Below are 18,686 nucleotides of genomic sequence, written 5' to 3' on the forward strand. Positions count from 1 at the left end.
TCCCATTCTGTAGGCTGTCTTTGTATTTTGGTCACTGTTTTTTTGGAGGTGCAGAAGCTTCTTAGTTTAAGATAGCCCCATTTGTCTATTGCTTGGCCAGTGGCGTGGCATCTTTGAAAGTACCATTAGCCTCAATGTCATGGAGGGTTTTGCCAGCTTTGTCTTCAATGAACTTTATGTATTTTGGTCTGATGTTGAGGTCATAAATCCATTTTTTTTTTGCTTTTTGGGTCACACCCAGCGATGCACAGGGGTTACTCCTGGCTCTGCACTCAGGAGTTACTCCTGGTGGTGCTCAGGGGACCATATGGGATGCTGGGAATCAAACCCGGGTCGGCCGCATGCAAGGCAAATGCCCTACCCGCTGTGCTATCTCTCCATCCCCTCATAAATCCATTTTGATTTTACTTTTGTGCATGGCATTAGGCAGAGATCTGAGCCCACTTTTTTGCATGGAGCCGTCCAGTTTTGCCAGCACAATTTATTAAAGCGGCTTTCCCTGCTCCATTTCACTTTTCTTGCCCCCTTATCAAAGATCAGATGATCATATGCTTGGAAGGAGATATCAGTATATTCAACTCTGTTCCATTGGTATGCAACTCTGCCTTTGTTCCAGTACCATGCTGTTTTAATTATAACTGCTTTGTAGTAGAGCTTGAAGTTAGGCAGGTTGATTCCTCCCATTTTCTTTTTCCCAAGAATTGCTTTAGCTATTTGTGGGAGCTTATTGTTCCATATAAATTTCAGGAGTGTTTGCTCCATTTCTTTGAAGAATGTCATGGGTATCCTTATAGGGATCACATTGAATTTGTACAGTGCTTTGGGAAGTATTCCCTTTTGACAATGTTGATTCTCCCCATCCATGAGCAGGGAATATTTTTCCATTTCCTCGTGTCCTCTTTTATTTCCTGAAGTAGCGTTTTGTAGTTTTCTTTGTACAGGTCCTTTACTTCCTTAGTTAAGCTGATTCCCAGGTACTTGATTTTCTGGGGCACAATTGTGAATGGGATTGTTTTCTTCATGTCACTTTCTTCTCTTTCACTATTTGTGTATAAGAAAGCCACGGATTTTTGGGTATTGATATTATAGCCTGCCACTTTACTATACAAGTCTATTGTTTCTAGGAGTTTCTTGGTAGAGATTTTAGGGTTCTCTAAGTATAGTATCATATCATCTGCGAATAGTTAGAGCTTGATTTCTTCCTTCCCTACCTGGATGCCCTTAATATCTTTTTCTTGCCTAATTGCTATTGCAAGTACTTCCGGTACTATATTGAACAGTAGTGGAGAGAGTGGGCATCCCAAGGATCAGTCTTCTTAAAAAGTCTCCCCTCTATGATGCGAGAGACAGTACAGTGGTTAGGGTCTTTGTCTTGCACATGGCCAACCATGATTCTATATGGTCCCCTAAGCACTGCCAGGAGTAATTGCTGAGTGCAGAGCCAGGAGTACCCCCTAAGCATCGCCAGGTGTGGCCCAAAAAACAAAAATATATTAAAAATTAAATCCCCCCCATGTGCTTCTGATGTGTACCAAAAGGTAAAGATGACAGCTTTAGGGGCTGAAGCAATAGCACAGCGGGTAAGGCATTTGCCTTGCACGCAGTCGACCCGGGTTCATTTTCCAGCATCCCTTATGGTCCCCTGACCACCACCAGACCATCACCAGGAATAATTCCTGAGTGCAGAGCCAGGAGTAACCCCTGTGCATCTCCAGGTGTGACCCTCCCCATAAAAAGATGACAGCTTTAGGAATAAAGATGGAAAAATTATCAAAACTCTTGGTTCAGAGAGTTATTATCCCCTATCCCAGTCCTGACCCTCACAGACGGTGCTTATTCTTTCCATGTTTTCCCAGTCTGTCTTCCAGAGGAACCAATTTCTTGCCTCTTTGGAAACAGAAATAAGAGAAAGGTCATCTGTTTTCACTTAAACACAAGTGAAAGTTGTCCCTAAATTTTAGAACACGAGTATTCTGCTGCCCCATAGTTCTTGCTGATGGTTAACAAAGACAAAGAAAGCTGAGGAAACATGTGAGTTCTGCACACCAGTTGGCCAACGTTCTAGCCCAACAAATAAGCGCTGCAGATGGCTGCTCAGCGAGGGCAGGGGAGGCCTGAGCTCTTACCGGCTGTGCTGCATCAGCCTGTCTCTACGGCACACACGCTACTATGGGAAGAACCCAGCGAGAGTCTCGGGCAGTCGGGGCTAGTCATGCAAAGTGCAGGATTCCCTCACGGAACAACACCGACTGTGAAAGAGATGGTAGCATGCTAGAGAGATAGCCCAACGCACCTCCCTCATGATTTGCTTTGCATGTGGAAGGCCCAGGTTCATGCTGCGTGACCCCCAGGTGTCACCCACAGAGCCAGAAGTAGCCCCGGACCACCACCAGATGTGGCAAAAAAAAATAAAACAATTGAAAAATATATGTATGTATATTGAAGCTAGAGGGATAGTATAACAGATATGGTTTTTGACTTGCATGTGGCTGACCTAGGTTCAACCCCTGGCATCCCATAAGATCCCTGAGCCCACCAGGAGTGATCCCTGAGTGCAGAGTCAGGAGTAAGTCCTGAGCACTGCTGGGTGTTGCTAAGAAATATATACATATATATCATATATATCATGAAGACTAGATAACAACATGGTAAAATGCACATGCTATAATAAGTTAATAGAGCTAAATATTATTATTTTAATTCCGCAATGGATACATAAAAGATATCATATAATATTGCAATGTTGATCGTATTAGGAGTTGAGTTTTTACCCAAATTTACCAAATTTTTCACCAAAGTTTTTACCAAATTTTTTATATTCATATATTCCTCTGTATATATTCCTATATTCTTCTGTTAAGGAATAAATTGGGTTTTTTTACAGGGTCAGAGCCATAGTATAGTCTGTAGGGGTCTTTCCTTGCATGCAGCCAACCTGGCTTCTATCCCTGGCATGCCATATCCTGAGCACCACCAGAAGAAATTCCTAATTCCTAAGTGCAGAGCCAGGGGTAACCCTTGAATATTTCCAGGTATAGTCCATAAAGCAAAGCAAAACAAACAAACAAACAAACAAATATGTATTGTAGTTCAAGTGGCAGAATGAGAGAGACAGCAGGCCCAAGCGATAATACAGAGGGTGAGGCACTTGCCTCACACAAGGCCAACCTGGGATATTGGTTTCCCAGTATCCCAGCACAGAGCCAGTAGTGACCACTGAACATCCAGTGATGCCCACTGCCCCCACCAAAAAAAATTCAATGAGTCTAGTTCAGGAGCATGCAAACATTTATTGGGGCCAGAGCAATAGTATAGTGGGTAGGGTGTTTTCCTTGCACATAACCGACATGCATTACAAAACTGGCATCCAAAATGGTCCCCTGAGCACCACCAGGAATAATTCCTGAGCTCAAAGCCAGGTGTGCCCCCCCACCCAACTGTAAAGCACTGTCCTCCTGTTGTTCATCTATTTGCTCAAGCGGGTCCAGTAACATCTCCATTGTGAGACTTGTTGTTACTGTGTTTTGCATATCAAACACGTCACAGGGAGGTTGCCAGGCTTTGCCATGCGGGCAAAACACTCTCTGTAGCTTGCTGGGCTCTCTGAGAGGGGCAGAGGAATTGAACCCAGGTCGGCCGTGTGCAGGGCAAATGCCCTACCACTGTGCTATCTCTCCAGCCCCCCACCTCAATTAAAATCAATTTTTAAATATTCTTCCAATGAACCAATAAATAAATAAATAGAGACAGCAGCTACCTGGCATGGAAAGTTTAAAACCTGGTTTTCAATACCCAGGGCAGGATGGGTAAAAGAAAAACATGTTGGATTTCAAGTTACTTCCATCTGTGCTAGGAGTCCCCACCTCCCCTCCACCACCACCACACGCACTTCTGCAGACTCTGTCTTCCTTGAAATCAGAGGATCTCTGGATGCCTACACAAACCCTGGGATCTGTTAGCAGATGAGGAAAAGGACCATCCCACTCCTGAGAGCCACAAATAGACTGTTGACAGTGAAACAAAGTGGCCCTCTCAGATGCATCTCGGACTTCGTCCCATACTTCAGCCTGCGTCAGAACCTCCCCCACTTGCAGCTTGTTAAACCATAAAGCTCCTGGGGCCAGAGAGATGGCTCCGTGGGTTGAGAGCACACTTCGCACGCAGGAGACCTGGCTTTGATCCCCAGCACCGCATGGTTCCCTGAGCATCACTAGGAACAACCCTGGGAGCAGCTCCTGAGCACCACTGCTGTGGCCCAACAACCTCCCAAAAAGTTTTAAATAGAGCACACAATACCGATCATCTAGATGTACATTCATCGTCATCATCCCATCAATTTTAAAACGTTTTTCACTACCTGAAAAAGAAGCCCCTTTAACTCTCGGTGCCCTCTTCCCATTTCCCTACCCCAAACTCAGTAGTCTGTCTCCTTCCCCATTTTATTTGCATATTCTGCACATTTATGAGAATGAAGTCATTAAATGTGCTCTTTGTGATGAACTTCTTTTTTTTTTTCATTTTTTTTTCTTTTTTATTAGTGAAACGACATGAGGTACAGTTGTAGATTTACAAATTTTTGTGCTTGGATCTCGGTCATACCACGATCAAATACCCATCCCTCCACCAGTGCCCATTTTCCACCACCAGGATAATATCCCTCCCCCCCATCCTCCCATCCCCCCATCCCCCCCTGCCACTGTGGCAGGGCATTCCCCCCTGTTCTTCTTTAGCCAGCACAGTGCTTTCAAAGTTAGCCCAACCTTGGCATACAGCCGTAGTTCTTTTTTAACCTATATAGCCAAATTTCATCTGAGTTGCTATGTTATTTGAGGGGGTCTGCAAATGCTTGAGTTTTTTCTAAATTCATGGTAAAGAGTCCCCAACATAACCTACCAAATTAAGAATGGTCTGCTTTTGGGTGTTTGTTTGTTTGTTTGTTTGTTTTTAGGAATGAACTACTTTTGGATAGGGAAGAAAGCCCACTGCCCAGGAGATCCTTATATCCTGTTTTGTTTCTATTCTGCAATTGGTGGAAGTTCAGTGTTTGTACCTTCTGGGCACTTGACCACTGCTTTGGGTACCAGCTTTTTGTGTGTACATCCATGTTCATTTCTCTTACATACCTAGGAGTCAAATCACTGCCAGGTACTTAGTGTCCTCATCTGGGCAGCTGGCCAGGCTTCCCCAGAGTTTGCATTCCTACCTACCTACAGTGCAGGAGGGCCCCAATTGATCTACCCCCTTGTCAGCATTTATTATGATAATACTACCTAAGGGTAGTATCTCCTAATGATTTAGACTTGCATTTCCTTAATAGCTTATGATGTTGAACACCTTTATTTATTTTTATTGGCATTCTACTAGAAACTCAGATTTAAATCTACGATGAAATCAGAGTCCTGACAGGAGACTTGTATAGGTTTGGTATTTAGAAGTCTAGGCTCAAGGCAAGGACTGAGAGCAAGCCCCGTTATCTTCCAGATGACTAAACAAGATTGAGGTGGGCTACGTCCCCATCTAAGGGTCTGGCCAAGAAGAAGGCATTTTTTATGAGTAACTTAATTAGCAGAGCAGGATTATAAACTTAGGTATCAGAAATCAGTAGTTACAGAGTTTCCTAAATTGCTCCCCGATTCTAAAGCTATGACATAACTACCAGGTCAAGACTACAGTGGGCCAGAGTCCCAAATCCCTGGGAACGACCAAATCTGCTGTGATGTAGCATGTCTTTAATCTATCTCTGTTTGCCTGGGGGGTAGAAATGGTGCAGGTGTGAAGCAGAATACAAACCCACATCGGTGCCAGTCCCTGACAAAGCAAGAGGAGGGAGCCCGATCGAAGGACCCACTCTAGAGGCAGAATAAAGGCTCACTGTGCCTGTGTTTAAATCTACCTTCCTAGAAACTATAACGAGAAACATCACCACCAAAAAGCCAAGCTTCGCAGAGTCAAGGATCGTTGGGCTCAGGAAGTAGAACAACGAGATGAGAGGATTAAGCTACTGGAAAACGAAGTTGCTGCCCTACGACAACAGTATGGAAAGGTGAGAGAAAAAAAAATGGCGATGAGCTCACCTGTGCAGCCATATTCAGGCATGGAATGAACCTCTGGGTGTCACACTTCCTCAAAATCTCTTCATCGCCCATTTCTGTTCCCCACCTCCTTTCAGTGTGAATCATCCTTCCAACCCTGGATGGAAATCTGTGACTCACAGTGGTAATAACTAATATCGACACCAAAAATACTGACATATCAGCACTGACAATTCAAGGTCAGTGTTTCGCCTTCAAGGAAAATAAGTACCTGGGGCTAGAGAAATAGGACAGTGGGCAGGGCCCTTGCGTTGCATGCATCTAACCTAGATTTGATCTCTGGTCAGAAATCATTTCCCTGAGTACAAATCCAGGACTAAGCCTTGAGCACGACCAGGTGTGGCCACAAAGCAGACAACAACAAGAACCTACCTAAGCTGAGGTAACAGAAGCCAGTCGCTTGGATTTTTCAGTGTCTGTCTATTTTGTCACTAGTTTGAAAAGGCTGTGATCCAGGTTAGACTCTCAAGTAGGAAACAACCTGGGAAGGTTGCAGAGAAAGTAGTGGTGGTGGCTAACAGGCCTCCAGAAGCAGAGGGCTTCTTCCCCATTGCTGATTCGCCCTCTCCCCCACCCCCCATCTACCTCCAAGTCCGGGCTAGCTACCTCCTTTCTGACCATTTAGAAATGCAGAGTATACTATTCATGCAATGGTTGCTTCCACTCTCAATCCTAATTTTAAGTATATTTATATACAAGCACAAAAGATTACTATTAGTCAGTGGAGGGTCTGGAATGAAGGACCTTAACATCTGGAATGGGGATTCAAGAGAGAGCCCAGTGGGCTGGAGTGCCAGGTTTGCATGTGGGATGCCCGGGTTCGTTCTCCAGTACTGCATGCTCCCCTGAGCAACACTGGAGCAGCCCCTATCCATGGAGCTGGGAGAGCACCTGAGCACTGCCAGCTATGACTCAAAAATAAAATATGGAATTGTTTGATACAGAACATCTATAATCCCATAGTTCTCTAATAATGAATGGACTAAGGTGTGGAGAGCAAAGAGTGTAGTACAGGGGGTAATGCACTTGCCTTGCATGTGGCCAGACCTGGTTTGATCCCTGGAACTCTATCTATGGTCCTCTGAGCACTGCCAGGAGTGACCCACCATCACTGCCAGCTATGACCAAAATAAGCAAACAGATTAATTAGTAGATAGTCTTTTCTGAAATACATACAGACATATATAATATATCTTGAGGGGTACCACATCTGGAAATGCTCAGGACTTACTCCTTGCAGGCTCATGGAACCATTGGGGATGCCAGGACCAAACCCATATTGGCCACCTGCAAAGCAAGCACTTACCTGCTGTGCTATTGCTCCTGCCCCTGAATGATCTTGATTAGTACCTTGTTTTGTTTGGAGGGGTCACAACCAAGCAGTATTTGGTAGCTGCCCCCAGCTCTGTGCTTGGGATTGCTCAGAGCACCAAACTCCCTCCACCAAAGACCAAGATTATAAAGAAGAGGAAAAATAGAGACAAAATTTTCAATAAGGCACTTAATATGTTTGGGTTCATTGATTGGTATTTTGATGCCTGTGGAAAAGGAATAGTATCTTGTTGGAAGTTGGACGCTCAGGTAATTTTAAGCACTAACCAAAATAGGAGTTTAAGAAACAATACATGGGGTAGGACATTTGCCTTACACACAGCCGACCTGGGTCAAATTCTTGGCACCACATATGTTCCCCTGAGAACTGTCAGAAGTGATCCCTCAGCACAGCCAGGAGTAATCCCCGAGCACCACCGGGTGTGGTCCCCAAAAAAGAAATGTTAACCAAAAGAAACACCCCCCCCAAAAAAATACATGCTATAAAAACAATGAAATGAATAGTGTCCAACTGACAATGTCAACAAACAGGAAAACAGATTATGAGGACCAGAGAGCAGAAGAGGAAATGAAATGAAAACTTAGAAACGGGCAAATGCTCTTGGACTTGTAGTTCTTTATCTTATTGTAGTAATTCAGGGATCTGGTTCACTCCTAGGAGAAGGCATTCCAGGACCATGTCACTTCCCAAAATAATACTCTGCTCCTCGAAAATGAGAAACTTCTAGAGCAACTCACAGAGAAGGAAGAATTGATCCACAGTAACAAGTGGGTAATCACATCTGTCCAGAGCAGGTAGGTATGGTACTGCCAAAGAGCTCCACAAAGAGGCTGTTTCTGCCTCAACAAAAGACTGTCCTCCAAATGTGCTGCCTGTCTCAATTGTTGCTCTCCTGTCTGCCAGGTTTGGCAACTCATGCACATGGCAGAAGTGAAATTACAGAGAGTAACCTGCATTTGTGTGTGTGTGTGTGTGGGGGGGGGGGGGGGGTTGGAGCAGGGAAGTTGGCCCTGCAGGTTTCCCACAGTTTCCCACAGTCTCTGACGCCCTGAAGATCCACTGTGCTTATCTTTACCTTGGTTTGATACTGATTTTTTTTTTATTTGATACCTGTGGGCTGGAGCGATAGCACAGCGGGTAGGGCGTTCGCCTTACAAGCGGCCAACACGGCCAACCCGAGTTCGATTCCTCCGCCCCTCTCGGAGAGCCCGGCAAGTTACCGAGAGTATTCGATATGCCAGACACAGTAACAACAAAGTCTCCAATGGAGACGTTACTGGGCCCGCTCGAGCAAATCGACGATCAACGGGAGGGCCTTTACCTTTTACCTGTGGTAAGGCAAGAGAGAATCGGGGTCATATTAGTGACTCAAATTCAAGAAATCCACAACACACCAATGCAGTAATTCATAACTAGAAATATGCCCAAGCAGCTAAGAATTCTCATGCTCTGGCATGAAATATGCCCAGGCAGGTTGCTCAAAGAGTTGGAGCATGCGCAGTCACGGGCCTGACCCCCAGCACCATATGTCCCTCTGATACTGGAGGTAGCTAGCTCTGGTAGCCCCGAAACCTGGTGGCCCCCACGCTAGCCAGCTGAGTCGCACTGTGCCACTGGTTTGAATACCAAACTGCTAATCCAGGCATGACTGGCAGTGCCCTCCTGCCAACCAGCTCTGCTGCTACCAAACACTTCTACCCTCCAGGCCAAGTCTTCTCTCCTTGGTACAAAACTTTGATTACAATCAGAAGTGTTCTCAGAGCCCAAAATCTGAGCAAAGACTGTGGGTTGATTTTAACAGTGTCCCCAGCGTTGGTAAGGACTCAGATTAGCATTTTGTTAACACCACAGCAGCTGAACTCTGCTCTGAGCTCTCTAGTCACTAAATCCATTCACACCTGGCCCCTAAGGACACAATATTTTAGCCTGGAGAGGGAAGGGGACTCAGCCTCAACAGGGGCTGGGCAGAGCGTGAACCTTAGTGGCCACCTGGAAGAGGAGGGTCCTCTTTCCTGCTGCTCCGAGCACAAAGACGCCCCCGATCCCCTTGCTTGCTTGCTTGCTTGCAGCCATGTGTCTGTGTCTGCTCCATACCAGGCCCGGCCTTTCTTCAGCGTTGTCCTAAACCCTGGCCGCCCCTGCTTTGTGGATTATCTGTATTAAATTGGAATGAGGTGCAGACTGCAAAACTCCAATACGCAGAGTGCCCTGTTCAGTCCCACCCCGTGGGGTCCTAGCTCACCTTAAGTTTCCAAGGGCTGGAATTGTGCCTTTCATCCTCTTGTATATAATATAGTTCTGCTCTCAGTTGGTACTTCATGGCTACAGGCAGGTTAGAGACTTACTCTGTTTTATTTGGTCTTGGAAGAAGATAAGAATTACTCTGCCAAAGTTGGTTCTAGGGGCTGGAGAGATAGCACAGCGGGTAGGGCGTTTGCCTTGCACGCAGCCGACCCAGGTTCGATTCCCAGCATCCCATATGGTCCACTGAGCACCGCCAGGAGTGATTCCTGAGTGCAGAGCCAGGAGTAACCCTTGTGCATCGCCGGGTGTGATCCAGAAAGAAAAAAAAAATAGTTGGTTCTAAAATTTAAACTCAGATATTTGGTCATTGTATAATTGAAATCCAAGCACAAAAATTTGTAAGCCTACAACTGTACCAGAGACTATAAAACCCAGCTCCCGGAAGTGCGCGGCCGCGACATCTTATTGTCTCATCCTTACTTTGGACAACATGGCAGGCTACCGAATGTGACCTGCCCACATGGCAGAGTCCGGCAAACTCCCCGTGGCATACCCAATATGCCAAATACCAGTAACAATGATGGGTCTCATTCTCGTAACCCTGAAAGAGCCTTGAATATGGCACTTTTTTAAAAATCTCAGGGATAGGATTAAGGAGACGTTACTGGGGCCTGCTCGAGGCAATCGACCAACAACAGGACGATCGTGATCGTGACAACTGTACCTCATAGTGTTTCACTAATAAAAAAAATAAATAAATAAAATAAAAAAATTTAAACCCAGAGCTAGTGGGAAATGGGACATGGGTCTTAGTGGCGATCAAGAAATGGGTAGTTAAGCCTCTGATTTGTGCCGTTTGTAGAGTATTCTTCCTGGATAAGGAAAATAAACAGCTGCAAGAGAACAGTCTGCGGCTCACCCAGCAGGTGGGTCTCTTGGAGCGCATTCTGCGGAGCATGCAGATCCGCACGGGAGAGGTAAGCGTGGGCGCTGGGCTGGGGCCTTCGCTGGAAGTTGGGGGTGCTAAGAGGGATGTGTTCTCGCTTTCTTCTTTTCTGGAGTCTGCATGTGGCCCCATGGCGGGGTCTGAGAAAGAACACACAGGCTGCGTACCGGGCAGCAGACAAGGCTACTTGGGGCCAGCTTCGCCTTTGCTTGGTCAACTTCCGTTACACCTCCTTCTCCTCCTCTGGGACCATAGAGAAAGTTCTGAATGACTCGTAACTTCTTCCTTAGCACATGGCATTGCCGTTGCCTTTTGACTTCACTATCTCAACTCAGTGACATCCTGAAAGACAAGGATCCTCCCTCTTATGTCACTGCAGTTGGGGGGAGATACTCCACAAATCCTTTCAAACAAATGGATAGTAAATGTTTCCACAAGTACATCTCACTCTCGACAACACTGTTTTGTGTGTATTCTTCCAGACCCATCCGAGAGATAAGGAAACCAAAGGCTCAGGGAAAAGTGAGAAGGCGAAGGGATAGTACAGCAGGTAGTGTGGTTGCCTTGCACACGGCCGACCTGGTTTTGATCCCCCGCATCTCATAAGGTCCCCTGAGCCTGCCAGGAGTGATGACTGAGTGCAGAGCCAGGAGTAAGCCCTGAGCATCGCGGGATATGGGCCAAACAAACCACAAACCAGAGAGATAAAGAGAGAGAGAGACGGAGAGAGAGAGAAAAAGAGAAAGAGAGAGAGAGAGAAAGTAAAATTAGGCTGGATTAACAAGGAGTCAAGCCAAGAATAACAAATGAGTCAGTGAAAAGTAATTAAGTTCCTCAAATATAAGCGGAAAGTAGCCAGTTCTAGAAAGCTGTTACTAATAGTGTAGGTTCAGACATTGTCCAAAGTCTAGTAGCTAAGTTAGTCAACAAGAGGGACTTCGGGAAGCAGAACTGCATCCTGAATCAAGGAGAGATTTCTCACTCTCTTCCCTGGCTTATCTCATCCCTTGCTAGATATTTCTTCCAGAACACTTATAGCAAATCCTACTTAATAAATATTATTGTTATGAAGATATGACTTGCAGTCTTTTATTTATTTATGTATGTATTTATTTTGCCACATCCAGCAGTGCTCAGGGGTTACTCTTGGTTCCACACTCAGGATCCACCTCTAATGGTTCTTGAGGGAACCATATGGGATGTGAGAATTGAATCTGGGTCACCAGTATGCAAGGCAAACACCCTACTCACTGTACTGTCTCTCTGGCCCCAAGCCCTGCATCTCTTGTTTGCTCACAAGAGAAATTATTATTTCTAGGTTTTTTTCTGCTTCACATCTTGAAAATAATGTCAAAAGTAAAATATCAACAAAAGTCCACATGCTTTTGTTTTACTTTGCCTTACTTACTGACTTCCCTAACTGACCTTCCCATTTCTCCCTCCAATATTTATTTTAACTGAGCTTTTGCTTTATTTTTTAAAATTGGGGAGGGTTGGGCTGGAGCACAGTGGGTAGGGCATTTGCCTTGCCAACCCGGGTTCGATTCCCAGCACCTCATATGGTTCCCTCAAGCACCATCAGGTGTAATTCCTGAGTGCATGAGCCAGGAGTAACCCTTGTGCATCGCTGGGTGTGACCCCAAAAGAAAAAAAATATTGGGGAGGGTGATGGAGAGATAATACAGCGAGTAGTACCTTGCTTTGCACAAAGCCAACACATGTTTGATCCCCAGCATCTATATGGTCCCCTGAGCACTGGCAAGAGTGACCCCTGAGTACTGAACTAGTAGTTAAGCTCTATTTTTTTAAAATATTACAAGTTTTTATTCCTTTTTAGGCCATTCCCAACTGTGGTTAGGGAACTGGAGGATAGTACAGCAGGTAAGGTACGTGCCTGACCTGCATTTGATCCCTGACATTCCATAAGGTCCCCCAGGAGGAATTCCTGAGTTCAGAGCCAGGAGAAACCACTGAGCACCACTGGGTGTGACCCAAAAACAAAAACAAACTTAGGTCTTACTCCTGACTCATTTCTCAGGGAATCACTCCTGGAACTAGATGGTGGGCCATATGTGGTGCTGAAGATCAAACCAGAGTTGATCACACACAGGGCAAGTACCCAGACCCCTGTCCCACCTCTCTTAACTGAGGTGTTTAAGCTCATATCTGAACTATGTTGAGTGAGGTACTGAATCTGAGTCTCTCCATGTATATAGTTGATATATATATACATATATATAATTAAGAATCCTTTTGACTTTTTTCTTAAAAGGAGTCACCCAATTATTTTAACGTAATTTTCAATGGTTTATATCTTTGCTTAAGCTGTAACTGTTCTTGGTTATCTGTCACTCACTCTTATTTAATCTCTTGTTCAGAAAACATTTATGAATTCTGGAATCTAGCCTAGATCTTTTCTTTTCTTTTTTGGGTCACACAAGATTTACTCCTGGCTCTGCATTCAGGAATTACTCCTGGCAGTGCTTGGGGGACCATATGGAATGCTGAGGATCAAACTTAAGTCAGCCGCGTGCAAGGCAAATGCCCTACCCACTGTACTTTCCCCTCAAAATTATTTTTGAATTTAGAATTTTCAGGATCCTACAAATCAGTACCTCATTTAATATAAGGTGGAGAGAAAATTCAGATAGTTTAAATGACATCTCTCAGGTCACAGAAATCCTGCTTATCTTTCCTAGGTCTTTTGATCCTTGGCTATTGAGTATCACATACTACAAATAGGTCAGTATATTGAATCCCTGAGATCAGACATGTCTGAGGTTCCATCCATCCTTGTAATATTTCAGTGGTTCAATTGGTAATAAATTAACATTTGTTGAATGACTACTATGAATTAAATAATACAGGCAAAAATATAGGACAGTACCAGACATACATAGAAATAACTCAACAAATATTAATTTCTCACCAGTTTAGTCCTTTGATCTATCTCTCCAGCCTAGAATTTGATATTTTTACATTTCACATAAAATTAAGATTATATAGTACTCTTCTTCACACACACATGCTTTCTTATTTCAGTTAGAATAATTCTATAATTATTATTCAGTTAGAATAATTCCAAGATCTATATATGTTGTTACAAATAACAGAGTTTTCTTTTGATTTTTATAGCTGATTAATATTCCTTATTCATTTATCTATTGATAGACACATTGCTTTTGTATTCTGTCTGTGGTAAATAGTGTTGTGATGAGCAGAAGGTGCAGATATCTCTTGAGCTAGAGATTTTGTGTCCTTTGGATATGTGCACAGAGGTGCCATTGCTGTATCCTACTTGAGGAGCCTCCTGTATTATTTTCCATGGTGATGGCACCAGATTACATTCCCATCAGTAGTACACAAGGCATCCCCTTTGTTCCACATCCCTGCCTCTCTTTGTCACTTCTTGTCTTTTTTGAAGAACCTTTACTTACATGCTCGAACAGGTACAAGAGAAGGGGATCAAATTGTTAACCGAGAAATGGAAAACTAGTAAGTTCTAGGCATCCGTTGCCAATGACTAGTCATTACAATTTTTAATATTCATCTTATTTTCCATTCTAGGAAGCAAATGGTCATATACCTGAACTTGAACATTTGGCTAGAACCTTGCCCTTTTCAAACTCCAGGTTAGTAAAGACAATCATCTCTATGTCTAAGTGCCATGGTGCCCACTAGTCCTGAGTTGCTAGCAGGAGAACACTTGGTATATGGAGATAATTTTCTCAATATTTAATATTTGAGTCTTCCTTCAGTGCATTCTCCCCTTATCGCTACTTGGCATGCACACACACACACACACACACACACACACACACACACACACACACATGCGCACGTGATCCTGACTTAAGGTAGAGTATAATTAATACACATAACTTCAAGTTCAATTTTATGTGGTTTTCTTTGTTTTTGACAGCTGTAAAAGAACTAAACTAACCAATCGTTGTCTTTTCATTATAATTCCGGCCTGCTACCAAGTGTCCTCACATGTGGCCTTTCTTAGTTTTTCAGGAAGATGCTTGATAGAATCAGCTGAGCGTCTCCAAGAGGCTGAAGATCATAAGCCAGAAGATGCAATGACAAATCTCAAGTCCTGTGTGGGTCTTTTGGCTTCCCAGAATTCCGAGACTAGTTGTATTAACCTGGCTTCTCTGAATGAGACAAATATCATCCAAGAACAAGACAGTAAGTCAGAGCTATAAAAAAAAATCACTAATATCTAAATCTAGACGGATTAGAGCAACTAACTTAAAGTCTTGGCAAGAAGGTGGAACAAGACATGAAGAATATCCACAGGATCCTACTGGACCAGTAGTTTGCAAAATTTTTTTATACTCATTAAATCAGTTCTTAAAATGGATGTCTCAAGTTTGGTTGATCTCCTCAGATGCCTGCTATGAATCAATGTAGTGTTTAAGTTTAGGGGCTTCAAAAGAGCACAGCCTTGGCCTAGTCAGCAAACTTTCTTATCTCATGAGCATTTCCTTATGTTTAAAAGTAAAAATAGCATAACTGAGTTAAAGCAAAAACTTTAAAAAAGGAAAAATCCCTTGGGGCAGAAGAGATAATACATGGGTAAGGCAATTGCCTCGCATGTGTTGGTTGACCTAGGTTCAATCCCAAGCCCCATATATGGTCCTCCAAGCCCCACTAGGAGTGATCCCTGAGTGCAGAGCCAGGAGCAAGGCCTGAGCACTACTGGTAATGTCCCAAAAACCAAAAGAATATCTATTATAAAATTATATATGACCCCACACAACTAGTAAACACAGCTTGTTAAGTGCATGCCTTGTATGCATGAGATCTTCAATCATTGGCTTGGGATGGGGTTGGAGGGGTCCTAGAAGATTCATTCTATCTAAACACAACTGTTTTCATTTTGTAGTTAGTCCTTGTGGTTCTTATTTAAATGTATGTCTTTTATTTGTTTGGGGCCACACGAAGTTGGGCTCAAGGGACCATATGGGGATGCCAGGAATAGTCAGGGTTGACCTCATGCAAGGCAACCACCTTACCTGCTGTACTACCTCTCCAGACGCTCAATTGCATATATTTTAATGGTTGCATTATTTCTATAGTCTAGTTTCTTTGCATTTAACATACCATAAAGCATTTTTCTCTTATTTCAATAGCACTAATAATTCTTACTACGATAGCACAGTGGTAGGGCATTTGCCTTGCACGCAGCCAAGATAGCCAACCCAAGTTCGATTCCTCCACCCCTCTCAGAGAGCCCGGCCAGCTGCCGAGAGTATCTCGCCCGCACGGCAGAGCCTGGCAAGCTACCTGTGACGTATTCGATACACCAAACATAGTAACAAGAAGTCTCATGATGGAGACGTTACTGGGCCCGCTCGAGCAAATCGATGAACAACGGGAGGACCATGACCGTGACGGCCAAGTGATATTCTATATGTTGATGTTCTATAAATTCTTTTGCTTTATCACTTAAATTGTTTCAACTTTTCACTATTTAATATTATTCTGTTGTGAAATCCTTGTGAGTATAACTCTTAGCTAAATTTATTTCAGCAAATTCACAAGATTGACATTATTGGGTTAAAACATGTATGTGCTATATAGTTTGCTTGCTGTATCACTTAAAAAAAAAAAGGTGTGAGCCAAAGAAAATGGTAAACAGGTTAAGGCACTTGCAGCCATCTCTGTTTCTACCTGTCGAACTGCATATGGTCTCCCAAACACTTCCAGGGGCATTCCTGAGCATAGAGCCAGGAATTTTCCTTGAGAACTGCTAGGGGTGACCCAATACCTTGCCCCTCCTCCCCAACAGCCGAGAAAGGTTTTATCGACTATTGTTCTGTAGTCAAACTTTTAAATCATCAATTTCTTGATCCATAAAATGGAAATACGTTCCTGTTGCATATTTCAAATACGAACTATGCATTTAGCACTTAGAAACAGGTTTTGGGAGTGGTTGGGTTTTTTTTTTTTTTCAATTTTTGGGTCATAGCCAGTAATGCTCAGGGGTTACTCCTGGCACTGCACACAGGAATTACTCCTGAAAATATTCAGGGGGCCACATCAGCTGCCGGGGATCAGTCTCAGGTTAGAGCCCTACCCACTGTGCTATCTCTCTAGCCCTAGATTTTATTTTTTCATAGTAGTCTTTCCACAACTATCTTTTCTACAACTTCAATATTGGAGATTATCAATTCTAAACATTTACTGAAAAGTAGTTGGTATGACTCAAGGGTTATCACTGCTGCTGCTTCCTTTCCTCCTTTGCCTCATCTCCTTGTTTGTCCTTTTTTGGCACATACCCAGTGGAGCTAATGGCTCACTCCTGAATCTGAGCTCAGGTATCACTCCTGATGGGGCTCAGGGAACAATATGGAGTGCTGGGGAAACTGCCACGTGCAAGATAAGGACCCTACCTGCTATGCAAGAGGAGAAATAGCTAGAAATGTTTAGACAACTTGATTGAGATATTGATATAGTGACTGAGGATGTGGTTCTAAGAATCAAACCCAGAGCCTTATTCATGAAAAGCATCTGCTCTTCTACTGAGTACATCCTCAACCATAAGACACTGAATATTTTGTTTGTTTTCTATTTTGTTTTGGAGCCACACCTGACTATTCTCAGGGGTTACTCCTGACTCTGAGCTCAAGCATCACTCCTGGTGGTGCTCAGGGGACCATATGTAATGCCAGCGATTTTGAACCCAGGCAATTGCCGTGCAAACCAAGCACCCTGCCCACTGTTTTATCTTTCTGGCCCCAAAACATTGAATTTTTATATGTAATAACCAAAACTAGAAAGAATGACTAAAGGAATATAAAAAATGAACAAGCTATCAAATATATGTTCTGAGCATCAAGTCGTGTCCAAGCCCATCTTTCACCCAATTCATATTATCTGTGCACTGAGTTTCTACTAAGTACTGGTCAGTAGTGGTCACTGTAGCCACAGCTGTGAAGACAGACAAAAACTGCTCTCAAGGAGTTAATATACCATTAGGTTGAAGGTTATGTGTGTGGCAGGGTGGTTAAGTGTGAGTATAGCATATAATTTTAATGAGTGAAAGACATGGAGAATGTAGACTATGGCCTATCTGAAGGGCAGAGAGGGCTATATTAGGTTGGATGGTGTTCCCACCTTAGTAGCAGCAGAGCTTAGTTCTGAACTTCTGGATCCCTCTGCACACCCATTAAGATTTAGGAAAATCCCGAGATAGCTCAACAGGTTGAGTGCAGGCTTTGCATGCATGATGCCCTGCTTCCATCTTTGGCCCCACATGGTCTCCTGCACTCCAGCACAGAACCTGGAGTAGTCCTTGAGTACCACCAGGTATACTCAAACAAAATTTAGAAGATCCAGAAGAGGGGGGCTGGAACAATAGTACAGGTGGTAGGATGCTTGCCTTTTGTGTGGCTGACTGGGTTCGATCCTTGACAACCCATATGGTCCCCCAAGCCCTCCAGGAGTGATCCCTGAGCACAGAACCGGGAGTAAATCCTGAACACTGCTGGGTGTACACACACCCCCACGAAATAAAAATATCTATAATAGTATAATACAATAGCTAATACAAAGATCCTAAGAGACTACGAATCTGTGACCTCAAAGAACAGGTAAGTTGGGGCTGGAGCGATAGTACAGCGGGTAGGGCGTTTCCCTTGCACGTGGCCGACCAGGGTTCGATTCCCAGCATCCCAAATGATCCCCTGAGCACCACCAGGAGTAATTCCTGAGTGCAAATCCAGGAGTAACCCCTGTGCATCGCCAGGTGTGACCCAAAAAGGACCAAAAAAAAAGTGTATAGTGACTATTGTATATCACAGTGTAGTGAGAAATAACAAGGTGAGGCTGGCTAGGAGACAACCAGTTTAATGCCACGTAAGCCTCTTCATAAAAGGAATCGGATTTTATTCCAAACACGGGAAGCCTGGAGTGATTTATAGCAGACTTAATTTAGAAGGCCTTGCTGCTTTGTAGAAAATGAAATTGTGGATGATAAAATTGCAAAAGAGCTAGAACTAAAATTCAGGTGTCCTGATTTCTGCGTGAAACTGAGCAAGGTTACTATGCCAGGCTGTCCTAA

General features: G+C 43.8%; 1 protein-coding gene across 4 annotated transcripts in view; it reads left to right on the forward strand.

Annotated features, from left to right (window-relative positions):
• Positions 1-14,981, forward strand: part of CCDC30 (coiled-coil domain containing 30) — a 120,077-nt gene extending 105,096 nt beyond the window's left edge. For all 4 annotated transcript variants that reach the window (XM_056122913.1, XM_056122910.1, XM_056122912.1 and 1 more), the window contains 5 exons: positions 5,902-6,043; positions 8,083-8,219; positions 10,532-10,646; positions 14,183-14,247; positions 14,625-14,981. In XM_056122913.1, coding sequence (XP_055978888.1) covers positions 5,902-6,043; positions 8,083-8,219; positions 10,532-10,646; positions 14,183-14,247; positions 14,625-14,823 — 658 coding nt within the window. In that variant the 3' untranslated portion in view covers positions 14,824-14,981. The remainder of the gene's footprint in view (positions 1-5,901; positions 6,044-8,082; positions 8,220-10,531; positions 10,647-14,182; positions 14,248-14,624) is intronic.
• Positions 14,982-18,686: the final 3,705 nt, after the last annotated feature.

This window comes from Sorex fumeus, unplaced genomic scaffold (assembly GCF_029834395.1).
Source record: "Sorex fumeus unplaced genomic scaffold, SorFum_2.1 ptg000047l, whole genome shotgun sequence".
NCBI classification, from domain to species: Eukaryota; Metazoa; Chordata; class Mammalia; order Eulipotyphla; family Soricidae; genus Sorex; species Sorex fumeus.